The sequence below is a fragment of the Cervus elaphus genome, chromosome 23, assembly GCF_910594005.1.
Source record: "Cervus elaphus chromosome 23, mCerEla1.1, whole genome shotgun sequence".
NCBI lineage: Eukaryota > Metazoa > Chordata > Mammalia > Artiodactyla > Cervidae > Cervus > Cervus elaphus.
In genome coordinates, this window is record NC_057837.1 from 66,899,082 (window position 1) to 66,914,112 (window position 15,031).

The 15,031-nt window shown below is 39.2% G+C and overlaps 1 protein-coding gene and 2 non-coding genes across 6 annotated transcripts in view; 1 reads left to right on the plus strand and 2 right to left on the minus strand.

Annotated features, from left to right (window-relative positions):
- The window catches only part of RALGAPB (Ral GTPase activating protein non-catalytic subunit beta), an 89,198-nt gene that overhangs the window by 33,614 nt on the left and 40,553 nt on the right, over window positions 1-15,031 (plus strand). For 2 of the 4 annotated variants that reach the window (XM_043882952.1, XM_043882951.1), the window contains exons 7-15: window positions 1,559-1,737; window positions 3,032-3,180; window positions 3,307-3,523; window positions 5,941-5,976; window positions 7,191-7,392; window positions 10,294-10,461; window positions 10,974-11,088; window positions 11,457-11,604; window positions 13,421-13,485. In XM_043882952.1, coding sequence (XP_043738887.1) covers window positions 1,559-1,737; window positions 3,032-3,180; window positions 3,307-3,523; window positions 5,941-5,976; window positions 7,191-7,392; window positions 10,294-10,461; window positions 10,974-11,088; window positions 11,457-11,604; window positions 13,421-13,485 — 1,279 coding nt within the window. The remainder of the gene's footprint in view (window positions 1-1,558; window positions 1,738-3,031; window positions 3,181-3,306; window positions 3,524-5,940; window positions 5,977-7,190; window positions 7,393-10,293; window positions 10,462-10,973; window positions 11,089-11,456; window positions 11,605-13,420; window positions 13,486-15,031) is intronic. The other 2 variants (XM_043882953.1, XM_043882954.1) reach the window with 1 other exon arrangement.
- On the minus strand, window positions 14,405-14,487 carry LOC122682314. Its single transcript, XR_006337330.1, has one exon.
- Window positions 14,563-14,704, minus strand: LOC122682326. The gene has a single exon (XR_006337341.1).

The window sequence follows — 15,031 nt, forward strand, 5'->3', positions numbered from 1 at the left end:
TCTTCTCCTGCTCCTTCGCTGTTTATTTCTTTACTTTTGGTTGTGCTGCGTCTTTGTTGCTGCAGGGGCTTTTCTCTAGTTGCAGTGAGCGGGGGCTGCTCTGTTGCGCTGCACGGGCCTCTCATTGGGATGCCTTCTCTTGTGGAGCATAGGCTATACGGCGCGTGGGCTTCAGTAGTTTTCAGTGCGTGGGTCCGGTTGTTGTGACTCCTGGACTTTGGAGCACAAGCTCAGTAGTTGTGGTGTGTGGGCTTAGCTGTTCCATGGTATGTAGGATCTTCCTAGACCAGGGATCGAACCTGTGTTTCCTGCATTTCCAGGCAGATTCTTTACCACTCAGCCACCAGGGAAGCCCCTACTCCTTCACCGTTAATTGATCTCTTCATACTCTGTCCTTCTTGAGCTGAAAGAATGTTTTAGTCACTTTTTTTTTGGATATACAGAATAGGAATTTGAACAAATGCTGGTGAAAAGGAGGTTATTGTATGATGATAAAGAGGTCTCACTGGGCGTCAGGAACCAGTGAACATTCATACTCGTGATTGGAAAGATCTGGGCAGCCTTGGGATAGGCTGCTCTATCATCTCTCTCGGCTGTTTTGCTGTATGCGTGTGCCTTGCTCTCTTTCTCTGGCCCTGAGGCACATAGGACCTTGGTTCCCCAACCAGGGATTAAAACTGCATCCCCTGCCCTGACGGCAGATTCTTAACCACTGCACTGCCAGGGAAGTCCTTAGAGGCTTCTTTTCTCCTCTACCTCACAGAGTGAACTACAGTTCTATGGATACAGTATGCTAATACTTGAAGCCCCTTTCCATACGGGCACACACATTCCTCTGTCCTCACTTTTATTTACTTGAAATTAAGAGTCTAACTGGATGGAAAAAGGTTTCAAAGGCCCAGGTCCTCTATAAACCCCTGATTTTTATTCCTCAGCCTAATTCTTTTGATCTTGTAGCTAGTGGAAGTTCTTTCCAAGTGGCTGGCTATGCGTTAACTAACGTTATTACTTTGAGTTGGAAAGGCTGTTTAATGGACACTTAAGCAGACTGTTTTGAGTGAAAACATAAATCTTTTTTTCAGTGGAAATACTCAAGCCCAAATATGTTGTTTTAAATATATCAAAATGTATGACTTGAGTGCATGCACAAGAATGTAAGCACTCATCCTGATTTTCACAGAGTTTTTTAAAAATTGGAAATGTAAATACTAAAGTAAAATTTCCTCCATGATGTTCTTGTACATTTATTTATAATTTTACCATTCTGTTGCTTAATTCCAAACATATAGCAATATATCCATATATGCTTTTAAAAAATTAAACATTACTAGTCTTATTTTGGTTTTCATTTTCTGAATAGGCAAATGAAGTTTATGTAAGCACACTGCAGGTCTTCTGTAGAGTTGATGTTTGCTTCCCTAGCCTATTAAACACAGATTCATCTCCTCTCTGAATCAAATAGGTACACACAGCCCTGTTCTTAAAATTAGATTGCATGCATTTTATTGCTAAAGAAATTTCTAAATGTATAATTAATTCTTGCTCTCTCTTTTGATAGTAATCCCGTGGATTTGAGTAATCCAGCCATTATAAGCTCTACTCCCAAATTTCAGGAACAGTTCTTAAATGTGAGCGGAATGCCACAAGAATTGAATCAGTATCCCTGCCTTAAACATCTGCCTCAAATATTTTTTCGTGCCATGCGTGGAATCAGCTGTCTGGTGGATGCATTCTTAGGTGAATTTTGTGTATGTTGCTGGATGTTTGAAGATAATTCTAGAGTCTGGTTTTAGAGGCTATTAGGGGACAGCCCAAAGAAAAAGACAAAGAGATTTGACTGCCAAGTAGTAAACTAGGAAAAATTACTTGCAACTAATGTAATAACCTGAGTGTTTTTGTTATTATTATATAAATGCTGGGTAGATCAGGTGATGCAAAGAGAAAAGAATATGACCCGGTAGATAAGTGGACAAAGGCTATGAATAAATAATTTGCAAAAGAAAGAAGTGTCATTTCACTAATAATCCTAGAAAATACAGTTTAAAATGTGTTAGGTATCATTCTTACATGAATCATTAGGAAGCAAATTATACATTTTGTGAAACGTTGTTTTAAACTGCTTTTCACATGAAAAGTCAGAATTTTTTTAACCTGTTAAAGAGCATTAATATTTAATGTACTCGGATGCTCAGTTGTGTCCGACTCTTTGCAATCCCATGGACTGTAACCTGCCAAGCTCTTCTGTCCATGGAATTCTCCTGGCAAGAATAGTGGAGTGTGTTGCCATTTCCTCCTCCAGGGGATCTTATTGACTCAGGGATTGAACCCGCATCTCTTACATCTCCTGCATTGGCATGCGGATTTTAGTGCCACCTGGGAAGCCCTTGATATGTAATACCTGTCATTTAAAAAACATTTGTTATGTGTACTTAATATATTACAGAGGTATTACAGAGGTAATACATTAGTTCAGTTAAGTTTGGCTGCCACTTGATCAAAAATACCAGTGGTTTAAACAGGGTAGCTTATTTTCATACATGTTAAGCCCCAGGCTAAGCTGTACAGGGCTGCTATGGCAGTTCCACCATTGTCAGAAACCCAGGGCACTTCCATCTTCTGGCTCTTCTTCCTTTGTGGCCACTCTCATGGGCCATGATGGTTGAAAGAGTTCCAGCCATCCTTTTAGTAACTGGGAAGGAAGCCACTACCTTTGATTGGTCCTTAAAAGACACTTAAAAGGAGGTTTTTCGAGAAGACTCACCCAGTAATCACCCACTTCTCTGTGGTCAGAACATGGCCACATCTGGCCATAAAGGAGCCTTCAGAATGTAGTTGTTTGTTCTGGGTAGCCGCATCCAGCTGAGTTTTGTGTTCTGTAACTCAGGAAGAAAGGATGGGTGACAGCTGGGAGGCAGCTTGTAGTCTCTGCTATACTAGTCGGTCCTGAGCCTTCACCAGTGTTGCTTGAGGCAGATTTGCTGACCACATATTTTGAACTATGAAGAATAACTCCTTTTGTCTTTCTTTAAAGGCATTTCTAGACCCCGATCAGACAGTGCTCCTCCAACACCCGTGAACAGACTGAGCATGCCTCAGAGCACTGCTGTCAATACTACCCCGCCACATAACCGGCGGCACCGGGCTGTTACTGTGAATAAGGCCACCATGAAGACAAGCACAGTAAGGCTTCATCACTATCATTATACCATATACAATTGGCTGTTTAATCTGCCATCCTTTTAAAAAGTCCTGCTGTTTTCGCAAACTTCTTGTGACTGTGGCTATACTCTTGTGTTCTTCTAACAGGTTAGTACTGCTCACGCCTCGAAAGTTCAGCATCAGACATCCTCCACCTCTCCTCTGTCAAGTCCAAATCAGACTAGTTCAGAACCCCGGCCACTGCCTGCCCCCCGGAGACCAAAGGTTAACAGCATCTTGAATCTCTTTGGATCATGGTTATTTGATGCAGCGTTTGTTCACTGTAAACTTCATAATGGGATAAACAGAGACAGCAGCATGACTGGTAAATATTGCCCAAGAAATACGTTACCATTTTTTTCTTTCCTTTTTTTTTTCTTTTTTATCTTTCCTACCTGCAAGATTAATATGTATCTTAAAAAGTTCTCTGTCTCTGACCAAGCAGTGTCTTGTGCTTAACCCCTTCCAGCTGAAGTAATTTTAAACATTTTCCTACGTGTCCTTTTCATGTTTATTCTATGAGGTTTGGCTTTTGTTTGGTTTTATTAGACACACATCAGGTTAGCCACATTTTGTTCAATCAGATTCCTTTCAGTAGGTGACCTGGAAGTTCCCTTCATGTCAGCCAGGATAATACTATTGATATAAAGAATTAAACATGATTGACCGGAAATTTATTCACAAAAAGTGTTTTCTTAGATTTTGACAGCCATTCACTCGTTACTACATATAAATCAAATTTCTGCTTCACAGAAGACTGTTCTTTTAGGTTTCAGTCTAGAAAAGTTTGTTTCAAGGGCACATTTTAAAAAAATATCATTTTTAAGACTAATAATTAATAACTCAACCTTGATATCTTCATTTAGATTTTATTACAGAAATGAAACTCTTATCTAAATCTGGTCTATGTCATCTTACCATTATAGTTGTAAGTAGTGGCATTAGGGTGCAGGATGGGAGGGTGGGGTCCTATAGAATATATTGAATATTTATTACTGAATGAATAGAGCTGAATAATAATAATGGCTAACATTTATTGAGCTGTGGTTACTTTGTACCAGGCACTGTGCTTTATGCATTAATTCTGCTCTATGTAATAATATAATTAATATTGGTTGATTGGTAAGAAAAGCACTTTTCCCCTGGGGTTGGAAAGAACTTGAGATAAAAGGATGCCTAATTGCATTAGATGATGCATCTTCTGTGGTGGCTCAGACGGTAAAGAATATGCCTGCAGTGCAGGAGATGCGGGTTCTATCTCTGAGTTGGGAAGATCCCCTGAAGAAGGGAATGGCAACCCACTCCAGTATTCTTGCCTGGAGAATTCCATGGAGAAAAGAGTCTGGTGGGCTACAGTCCATGGTGTCGCAAAGAGTCAGACCCAACTGAGCGACTACCACACACAATGCATCTCTGGGGAGTGTTGATTTCAAGGATAAAACTAATAAAAAAGCCATAAAGGTCTCTTGCTTTCTCTCAGAAATAAATTGTTTTCTTTTATATATCATCTCAGAACTAAGGGTCTATGGCTGTTAGCATTATACACATGTAATTATTCTGGATGTTCTTAGAAATCTTTAAATAATTTTTAGAAGAGTAGTGGATATAAAGGCATTTTCAGGAATATAATTTGAGGTTGCATGATTGAGTTTAGGGATTCCTTGTTTGTTTTGTTCCAATTCAGATACCTTTTATTCTACCATTTCATATTTTATTTACAAGTTTGACTTATGGATAAGTAAATGTATTTATTTGATGACTAAATGAAAACACTTAAAAAACTTCTATTTTCTTATGTTCATGTGCCTTATATTTTGAATTTTATGACCCATGTTTATGTTTATTGTATTATATTTTCTAGATTGAGTCAGTCATATATTTATTTTCACTAAGATATAATTCTTTTACAGTGTAACTTTTGGGTATCAAGCTGTTGACAGTAAAATCCCTGAATCCAGAGTGGTTCAACCTGCTGCTTTTTTGGTGGGCTTGCTTAAAGGGAACTTAGAAATCTTCCCACTCAATAGGGAGTTTTTAACAGCTTTGCTCATCTTCTAGTGCCAAAAGATAGAAACTAAAATTCACATCGTATGTGGGCAACTAATTCTTCTTTTCAACTCCTAACCATTTTCCTTGGTGGGGAAAGGATAGCAGCTCTTCTCCGACCTTGTGTTCAGAGATGAGAAAAGCTGTTGTATTACTCAGGAGATAGGAGGTGTCCAGACAGTTGAATGGGTTAGAGTCCTTTTGGGTGCTGCTCTTGAGGTTTTGGGGGTGGTGGAAAGTTGGAGAATACTGACTCTGTTAGTCTGTTTTCTAAGTACTGGCTGCCATCAAGGAATTCTGCCATATAGTTCACCTCTAACAAAATGTTTGCTTTTATGAACTAGTTAGCTTTAGATTTACATGACAGTACACAGTGCTTTGTAAATGTAACATTGAGCTGGGAAGGGTTAATGAACTAAAATTTTAATGCACGTTATGGGCAGTTCAGAACCTCAATTCCTTGTAGTTGTGTAATTTTCTTCGTTCATTGTTTTGCATGATACAAAAATCATAATTTTGGATCTGAATGCACAATTTCCTGTTTTTGAACTAGCTTGTGGTATCATAAAGCTTTTAACCTAACTTTTAAAAAGCTAAAAAGCTTCTTAACTTATTGTAAAATTTCACCATCTTTAAAGTATTTTATAATTACTGCTGTCCTTTGATTTGTTTCCATTTATTTCTATTATCTTGCAGCATCTTTTATCCAAATTCTTCTTTCTTATAAATCTTGTAAGTAGGAACCAGAAGCTTCTCCTTAATTGCAGTCATGTTTTTATTTTTTTCATAATTCCATTAAAATTTTTGATTGTCATTGTCTCTTGTAGTTTTTGCACTTGGGAAGAAAAATACTTTTCTGTGTTTTGAATGGGGAAGATTGTTGGCAAAAGCAAATTAATCTGCCTGAATCAGTCCCATTATTTTTGTACACTAGTCTGGTCATGTCATGAATTCCAGGATTTTGCACTAACTGTGTTTTGGCTTTTTTTTTTTTTTTAATTTAAAGCTTAAGCTTATTTTTATACAGATTTAGTGTTTGATTTGTATGCATTCTGCATGTAGTGTTTTTCAAATGTATTATTGCTGGATACCTTATTCAGGACTAAGAATGGCTCATGGGAAGTTGCATAAAGATTTATGCTTGACTCTGCATTCTGTTAAATCTATTACTATAAAATAATTTAAACATTTCATGTAGAGTGATAAAAGATTTCAGAGTGACTTTCAGTACACAATGAAATCTTTTCCTAAAAACACGAGCAACTTTCGAAGGGCTTCTGTTTCAGTGACAACAAATGACCATGATAATCTTTCTTACCCAATCCAATTTTCTGATTTATCAACCTCAAGTTAGCTGCTGTCTGTGGTTGTTAAAATTCATTCTCATTTTGCTTGGTTGAGCAATTCTTTGGTGTGTGTTTTGGAGTTGGGTGGGTGGTGGGAATGCTGTCTCTTCCTCCCTACCCATTCTGTCCTTAGCTTGTCCTCTCCCTAAAGTATATACCCTGGCATGGGATTACCCATTCAGTTATGATGTCTGCCTGGGGTAATGTGTAAATTGCAGCACCTATTTTTCTTATTGTTTAAGCATCACTTTTATTGGGAGAGGAAAAAAACAGAAAAGCCAAATTCTGTGTTATATATCTGTATGTGTGTGAATACAGATATATATAAATGTACTCTGCTAATCAAAAATTCAGTTGAAAAATGCTTCTTGTTGAATCTGTTAACTGATAGTACCACTGTAAGCTAATTGTTACCCCATTTCAAAGATTTCAGAGAGCCCTTTAAAAAAAAACTTAAGACCTAGTTGCTAAACAAAAGCATTATTGGATTCTATTCAAGTAGCTATTTAATGACACCGACATTTGATCTTTGTGTCCAGGGTCCCATGAGCCTATTTGCATATCAACAAATATAATAAAACCCTCCTTTTTTCTCCCCAGCCATTACAACACAAGCTAGCATGGAGTTTCGACGGAAAGGGTCACAAATGTCCACAGACACCATGGTTTCCAATCCTATGTTTGATGCAAGTGAATTTCCCGATAACTATGAAGCAGGAAGAGCTGAGGCTTGTGGGACACTGTGTAGGATTTTTTGTAGCAAGAAGACTGGAGAAGAGATTCTGCCAGCTTATTTATCCAGGTCTTAGAATTTTTTTGTTTATTTTTCTATTTGTATAGTTGTGATAGTGAAAGTCTGTTGTAGCATGGCTTGATAGGCTGAATTGATAAGTAAATGTTGGTTTGAAATACCTGCAAATGCATGTAAGTAATTGAAGGTTTTGCTTGAATTCCTTTTGACCTACCGTACTAGATTTGGTGAGGACGCCCAATAAATAAAATACATCTCTTATGTTAGATGTATTTATTCCAACTTATTGATATTTAATAATTATAGAGAAATTTGGAAGGGCCACACTCAACTTTTGATACATTTTTTTTCCACAGTACTAGACACTGTAGATGATCCAAAAATGTTAGCTGTCAATCCTCTCTCTAAGGAGCTAATTTTCTCAGGCAGAGCCATGTACACAAGTAGTACCAGTCCAGCAGCGATAGGAAGTTGGCAGGAGAAAGACACAGATGAAGTGCTATAGACATTCAGAGGAAGCAGCAGCATACACTTGCTCTGGGGGTTCAGGAAAGAGTACAGAGAGTTGGATGATTGTGCTGGACTTACTAGATGGGTAGTTAACTTAGACTGTGTTAGCAAGTTGAATGGGGTCATTTTATCCAAATCTGTGCCTTCAGCCAGTCGTTTGAATGTCTCTGCCATCCATTCTGTTGCTTATGCCAGAAACTTGCCATCATTTTAGGCTTCTCTTCTCTCCCTCTTTATCTTTAGGTGGTCAGCCGACTCCTGCCTTTCTTCTACTTAACCCTGTTTCTAATCTCTCCACTCTGTCCCCACCATGACACTTCAGGCCTTGTCACTTTTTCCCTAAATTAGCTGGTAATGGCCTCCTATTTTTCTTGACTCTCTTTTGCCCTCCTCAACTGATCATTCACACAGCTGCTGAAGTGATATTAGAAAGAACATTCAGGTCTCTGGGTACATACTAGAGTCTCAGGAGAGAAGATTAAACTGGCTCAGAAAAAGTAGAGAATGTAGGTAGAAACAGAATGGTACATGCAGGGAACTAATCAGGAGTTAGTAATAATAAGCTGTTGACTTTAATGGAAACCCCTCTTCATGTGACTTAAGCAAAAGTTTGAGAAACTTATGCTATTTAATATCTTCTAAGATCAGGACATGCAGCAGGGTCTCACGAAGGGCAGAAACCAGGGGCTAGAAAGTATTCGGGGACCAAAACACCTTTCTTCCTTTCTGTTTCTCTGTCATCATGGTCTTCTAGACTGCCTCATTCTTCTGTTACCTGCATATCAATTTCTTACATTGCAATGTGTTTCTAAGTTCCAAATTTCCATGGCCTTTGCCTTAGTGACACAAAGGCCAGTTATTATTCTGAATCCCAATTTCAGATTCCTGGGAAAGAGGATCTGATTAATCAGCTCTCTGCCTCTGGTCTAGTCAGCTACAGCTGTGAAGGTGGTTCATACTGCATACAGGCACCCTTGTGGGGGTACATTTCTTAGGAGAGACTGTGGGTTGGGGTGGTACTCCAAATGGTGTCAGCAGCAGTAAGGGAGAAGGCTGTGACCATGAGCCTTCCATCTGGCCCATAAGATTGGATGGGTGGTAGTGTTACCAACCAAAGAACAGATGTGTGAGGGGGCCAAGGATGGGCTTAGTGTTGAAGCTGTTGAATTTGAAGTTACAGGTTAGCTCCTGTAAGGTGCCTGTGGGTTATTTATCAACAGATATTTATAAAGTTCCTGTTTTGTGCTGGACACTGTGCACAGGGAGTTCTAGAATCAGACTGTGCTGTCCTCGGGTCTCCAGGGTGCTTTGGGCTAGTGGACGTGGAGTTAGAGACTAATTCCACTATGTTTGCTGGCTTGTGTATTGTTTAACCAGACTAACAGCTTAGGGAGCCAAGGTTGTCAGCAGGGAACACTAGTATTACGAGGCATGTGGAATAAGATTTGTTAAAGGAACTAGACATAGACATCAGAGAAGAATAAGAGAAGAAGGGAGTACTCAAAGGGTTGAATGCTTTCAAAAAGCAGAGTAAATTAACAGTTAGACATGTCTTTTGGATTCAGCAATTGAGAGGCCACTGGTTATTTGTTATAATGTGTTTTTAGTTGAGTTCCAGAGAGGGAAAGTAGATTGAAATGCGTTCAGCAGTAACCAGGAGGTGAGGAGTTTTGTGGAGAAGGTGCCTTTTATAGTTGAAGAGTATACCTATATAGTGTCTCTTAAATGATAGAAGTTTGAATGCTTAGTTCTTTGGGGGTTAGGGGAGGATATTGAAAGTAAGGTACACTTAAAGTACATTCCTTAATGAATTCTTACTCAGGGTGACCTTCATACTGTGCATAAAGGGTCAAATGAGGTTTCTTTCTTTCATTGTGCCCCCAAAATAGCAGGGGAGTGGGAAAAGACACAAGACACTTTTTTTTCAGGAATTTTGGAATACCGCAAAATTTTACTGACATGAAATTTAATTTGGTAATTCCTCCAATTTATTGATAATTACTGCGGCCTTTTGTTTTTGGTTCTTCCCTGGTGGCTTAGGTGGTAAAGTGTCTGACTACAATGCGGGAGACCCGGGTTCAATCCCTGGGTCAGGAAGATCCTCTGGAGAAGGAAATGGCAACCCACTCCAGTACTCTTGCCTGGAAAATCCCACAGATGGAGGAGCCTGGCGAGCTAACCTGTAACTTTGAGTTGCAAGGCTTAATTAACACTGCAAGAAAGTGTAATAGACATGAATCTCTTTTTTTTCTTTTGATTAAGAAATATAACTTGGTTCTTAGTGTATTTGATTCTGAATTGTTCTAACTCCATTAATGCCTTTTAAAGGATAGAAGTAGTGAAGATTGGAAATAGAATTTAAGATGACTATGTAGAAAATATTAGTGATTATGAAAACGGTTGACCAGCAGTTTGTTTAAAATTTTTTTCTTGCTTTCCTAGATTTTACATGCTTTTAATTCAAGGTTTGCAGATAAATGATTATGTGTGCCATCCTGTCTTGGCCAGCGTTATTCTAAACTCCCCTCCTTTGTTCTGCTGTGACTTGAAAGGGATTGATGTTGTGGTTCCTTACTTTATTTCAGCTCTTGAAACCATTTTGCCTGACAGGTAAGCTTTCATCCTGTACTAGTATGTCAGTTGTTGGTTTTGGCCTGGTCTGTTTTGGTGCTTCCTCCCCGATTTCCCAGTTTCTCCTGTCCAGTGGTCTTCGTAACCCAAGGGCTCTCAGGCCGCATTAAATGACAGTAGAGCATCCAGACCCACCTTGTCCCTGAACTTCAGTTCTGATTTGTTCATGGGCGTGTTGAATCCTTTCTGGCCTGGTATAGAGGGACAAGAGTAGCCCCAGCCCAGAGGTCTTTTGTAGCGTAGGCCTGATATTTAAAATCAATCCATCAGATTCTAGTTCAATTCCCTAACAGTTTAACAGGGTGATTCTCTCTCCCAAACACACACAAATTACAGAATATAAACTCAGTGGAAAGTAGTTTCAGCATTCTCTGTAAAACCAAACCCAGTACTTGTATTGTGAAAAATTAACATAATATATATTTGGCAATAGCTAAAAACATACTTCAGTTCAGAAATACTAATAGCTATTTTTTTTTTTTTTTTTGCAGAGAACTTTCAAAATTCAAAAGCTATGTAAATCCAACAGAACTGAGACGATCTTCCATTAATATCCTGCTTTCTTTGTTGCCCCTCCCACATCACTTTGGCACAGTCAAATCTGAGGTAAGGTTTTATTAAAGTTCTTCATATTCTGTATGTTTTGTGTGCTAATTCAAGTCAAATTATATTTTTAAGCTGGAGCAGGAACTTTCTTAAAAATTTCAGATTATTTCAAGTGAATCAGCAAAGTTGATTTGTGAAGGTATTTCTTCTGTCACTCAACCATTCTACTATTTCATGTGGTGAGAGGCTAGTGTGTCTGATCCCCTATGTTGTGTAAGTTAGTGATAGACTTAGCACAGTGGCTACCATCAGTCAGACTGAAAGCCCTGCTCGTTGGACTGATCCTTTTTTTGTCCACTGTAGCAGTTCCTACAGGACTGGAGTGTGCCGCAGCAGGTGATGTTAAATGTTATTTGTTTCTTCCACAGGTAGTCCTGGAAGGAAAGTTTAGTAATGATGACAGCTCTTCTTATGATAAACCAATAACTTTTTTGTCACTGAAGTTGAGACTTGTGAATATACTAATAGGTGCCTTGCAAACGGAAACGGACCCCAACAACACTCAAATGATACTAGGTTTGTGTTCACACATTTTTTTTTAAGTGAAAACCCAGATCCTGTTGTTGACCTCAGGCATCTTGAGGCAGGGGTCAGTGATGGGAACCTAAGCGAAGTACAGCCCTACTTAATTCTTAATCAGAGGCAGAATTGTTTGCTCTTAACCGTGAATAAAATTTGAAGAGGTAAGGTGAGGGAAGGAACACATCAATTGTCTTGGTAGGTCATGTTGGCTTAGTTTTTTGTGTGTTCTTTCTCTTTCTCTTTCCCTCTTGCCCTTCCTCTCTCCTTGTGTCCCCTTTTTCTCCCCTTTCCTCTCTGCCATCATTACTTTTACCTCTGCCTCTTCCTCCTGCCTGTTAGAACATGCAAGTTGGGTGTAATTGTGGAAGTCATGACAGAACCTGCCAAGAGGAGATTGAGTAGCAGCTGTTTCTGTGCCTCCTCCCTTTTCCCTTCTTGTTTCCTGTTGGTTTTCTAATCATACTGTCTTGAATGACTTTTCATCATTATGGCCACTTCTATATTTTAAACCCTTATCACCTTTCAACTTGGTTACTGCAGCTGTCTGTTACTGTACTTTTTTGTTTTTTAATCAAATCCAAGGGAATGGTCCTAGGTGCAGGTACTCTGAGGAGAAAGAAGCAAATTGCATGGCTTTTATCCTTGAGCAAGTCTCATTGCAGAGATTGAAACACCTTCCCAGAGTACTCAGATAACAGCAGAAGGCAGTGCTGTTTGCATGTCATGTTGGATGTCTTTAGTGTTGAGAGAGAATAAACTGAAAGAGCAAGGAAATTTCATAGGGGAAAATGGAAATTAAATTGGATCTTATAGGGCAGGATTTGAATAGGCACCAGTGAAGTTAGGATTTCGTTTCAGGAGGGGAAATAGCAAGGCCAGAAAATTTGTGGTGACAGTAGTGGTTGGAGTGGGTGCGCGGTAAGTATAGTGTGTTATGCAGCAAGAAGGGAGAATAAATAGAAGAGTAAATCCTTTCATTTTGGAAAGGAGTTTAATGAACAGAGGTTAAATCTCAATATGAGAGAGCCTCCAAGTTGTAGTTTTTTAGATTGTTCAAAACACATAGCACTTGAAATCAGATTATTTCTACAGTTGATGGAGTATTTAGTTCTGCTTTATCCTTGTTCTGTAGACGCTCCCTGTGTATGTTCCAAGGAAGAGTCAATTGTCACTCTTGCATAGTTTGGCAAAGCTATGTCTGTTCTTTCAATCCACAGTGCACGGGAGCACTCCCCCCGCTGGGATGAGAAGTAGAGTGCAAGATTCACCATCTTGTTTCTTTACTAGTTCCTAGGGCTATGAGTTCCTTGGTGATAAATACATGCAGCTTGCCTTCAGAATATGCAAGCCCTTGCCCTGTGGGCAAGCCCTAAAAGCATTCTTAAAAAGCAGTTGGTCAGAAAGATATAGCTGTGGATTTTCACTTTGTTATTTTATACTGAAAAGATCAGAATCTGGCTTTTAAAATGTTCCATAATATTTTTCTTAGTTTATATTACCCATGAAATTGAGATGTTTACATCTAGTCTTTCACACCAATTTAAAAATTGGTCATGTTTTTATACAAAGCAAAGTTTGACATTCAGATTTATTTTTAAAAAATGTCATTTTAAAATTTGGGGGGCAGATCAGAATTAGGTCATTTTTGCAGAGTTTCTTTTCTGACCAACTGATGGATTTATCAGTAATCTTATGGAATTTCCAGGAATACTCTGTTAAAATCATATTCTTATCTTTGCTGTTAATTGAGATATTTTGTCCATTTTTGTATTCTTGTCATGTATTTAAATGTATTTTTTTGTTGTTTCAGGGGCAATGTTAAATATTGTTCAAGATTCAGCACTTTTAGAAGCCATTGGTTGCCAAATGGAGATGGTAAGAAGCATACAACATGTAATTAGTCAGAGAATATCAACTTCTGTTTTTATGTAAATTATATTCCAAAATGTCTGTCCTTGTGTTCTTAAAGGCATTTGTTTGTTAGAGTCAGCTCATTGATTCAGAGGGTCCTTTTAAAAATATTACCTGTTTTGAGGTTTCTTATCTTTCGGTGTCTCATCAGGTCCCTGAGAGATTCTGCAGGAGAGAAATTCCAGCTAAACACTGTCTTTACTCCTGGACAGTGTTTACCTAAAGCTTTTATGTCTTTTGCTGTGTTGGTGAATTGGCTTGAATAATCTAGAAAAATCCCCATACTCTGTGATTCCTTGTATCTGTAGTAGATCTAGTGTTGGCTGTAAACAGCATCTAGTTTATCCTTTTCTATCTCAGCTGCTCTTTCTGCCCTCTAGACCAAAGTTTGAAGGTTTCCCCAAAGCACTAGTGCTTCTAAATCAGAAATACTTTCCAGAGACTCCGATGCTCCCTGCTTCTGTCTTCAAGACATGTGATCCCTCTACCTGGAATAGAGGCAGGCAGTTGGTGGGAGGTGAATTAACCGAGTATGCTGGGGTGAGATGAGTAGATGTAGGCTGGGTGATCAGATTATCATTAAGGAAATTATGTTCATGTCCCACTAGGTGGCTAATAACAGTCACCTTACATGGATAAAATGAATTGTGTTTGTAGGGGAAATGAGGGAAGTCTTCAGCAGATACCTTCATTAGCTCCTGTACATATAAGAGTTGATCTTTATCTATCTATAGATAAATACTAATATATGCTAAATATACTAATCATATATTTATTGTTTGTGTATTTTATGTAACACTGGAAAGTTACTGTTATTTGTTTATTTGTGTTTTGTGTTTTTAAGATATATTCCTTTTTTTTTTCTTTTTTTTTTTTTTTCTTCCGGTCTCAGTCCGTTCTCAGAACACGCTCCATCACCTAGTTCCCAGAACTCAGATTGCGCAGTGGTCACGTCATCATCGATCAGGGCTCGCAGAGCGGCAGGGGCCACCCTAACCACACCCAAACCTTAGCCTAACTGCCTCCCCCTAACCTCCCAGCCCCCGGGTCCCTGGCCCCATTTCGCCTGACACGTTTTCATAATCCTCTCAGGCTCCGGGCCGGCGGCGCCGCCAGTCACGGGCCCGATCATATAAGGAAAATACTGCGGCCTCATCCGGGGGCTGCATCGTGGACCCGGGGGTGCCCTGTCCCCTACGCCACTCGCTACACCCACACCTGCAAACTTCCCTGCCCCACTTCGCGCGCCCGGACCTCCCGGGCGAGTTAAGATATATTCCTATTCTGAAGTTTTGCTTGGGAGGCACTAGGGTATTTCTTTACAGACCCAGAACCATTAACTATTGAAGTCTAGTGAAGATGGAAAAAGTCTGATCCTTTTAAACAGCAGCAAAGACGATTCCAGAATGGGCACCCACTAATCATCAGACCCTTGATACCACCAGTAAATGGTGTTTATGTAAAAACACCACAACAGTTTTAATCCTTTGTCAATTTTTATCTACGTATC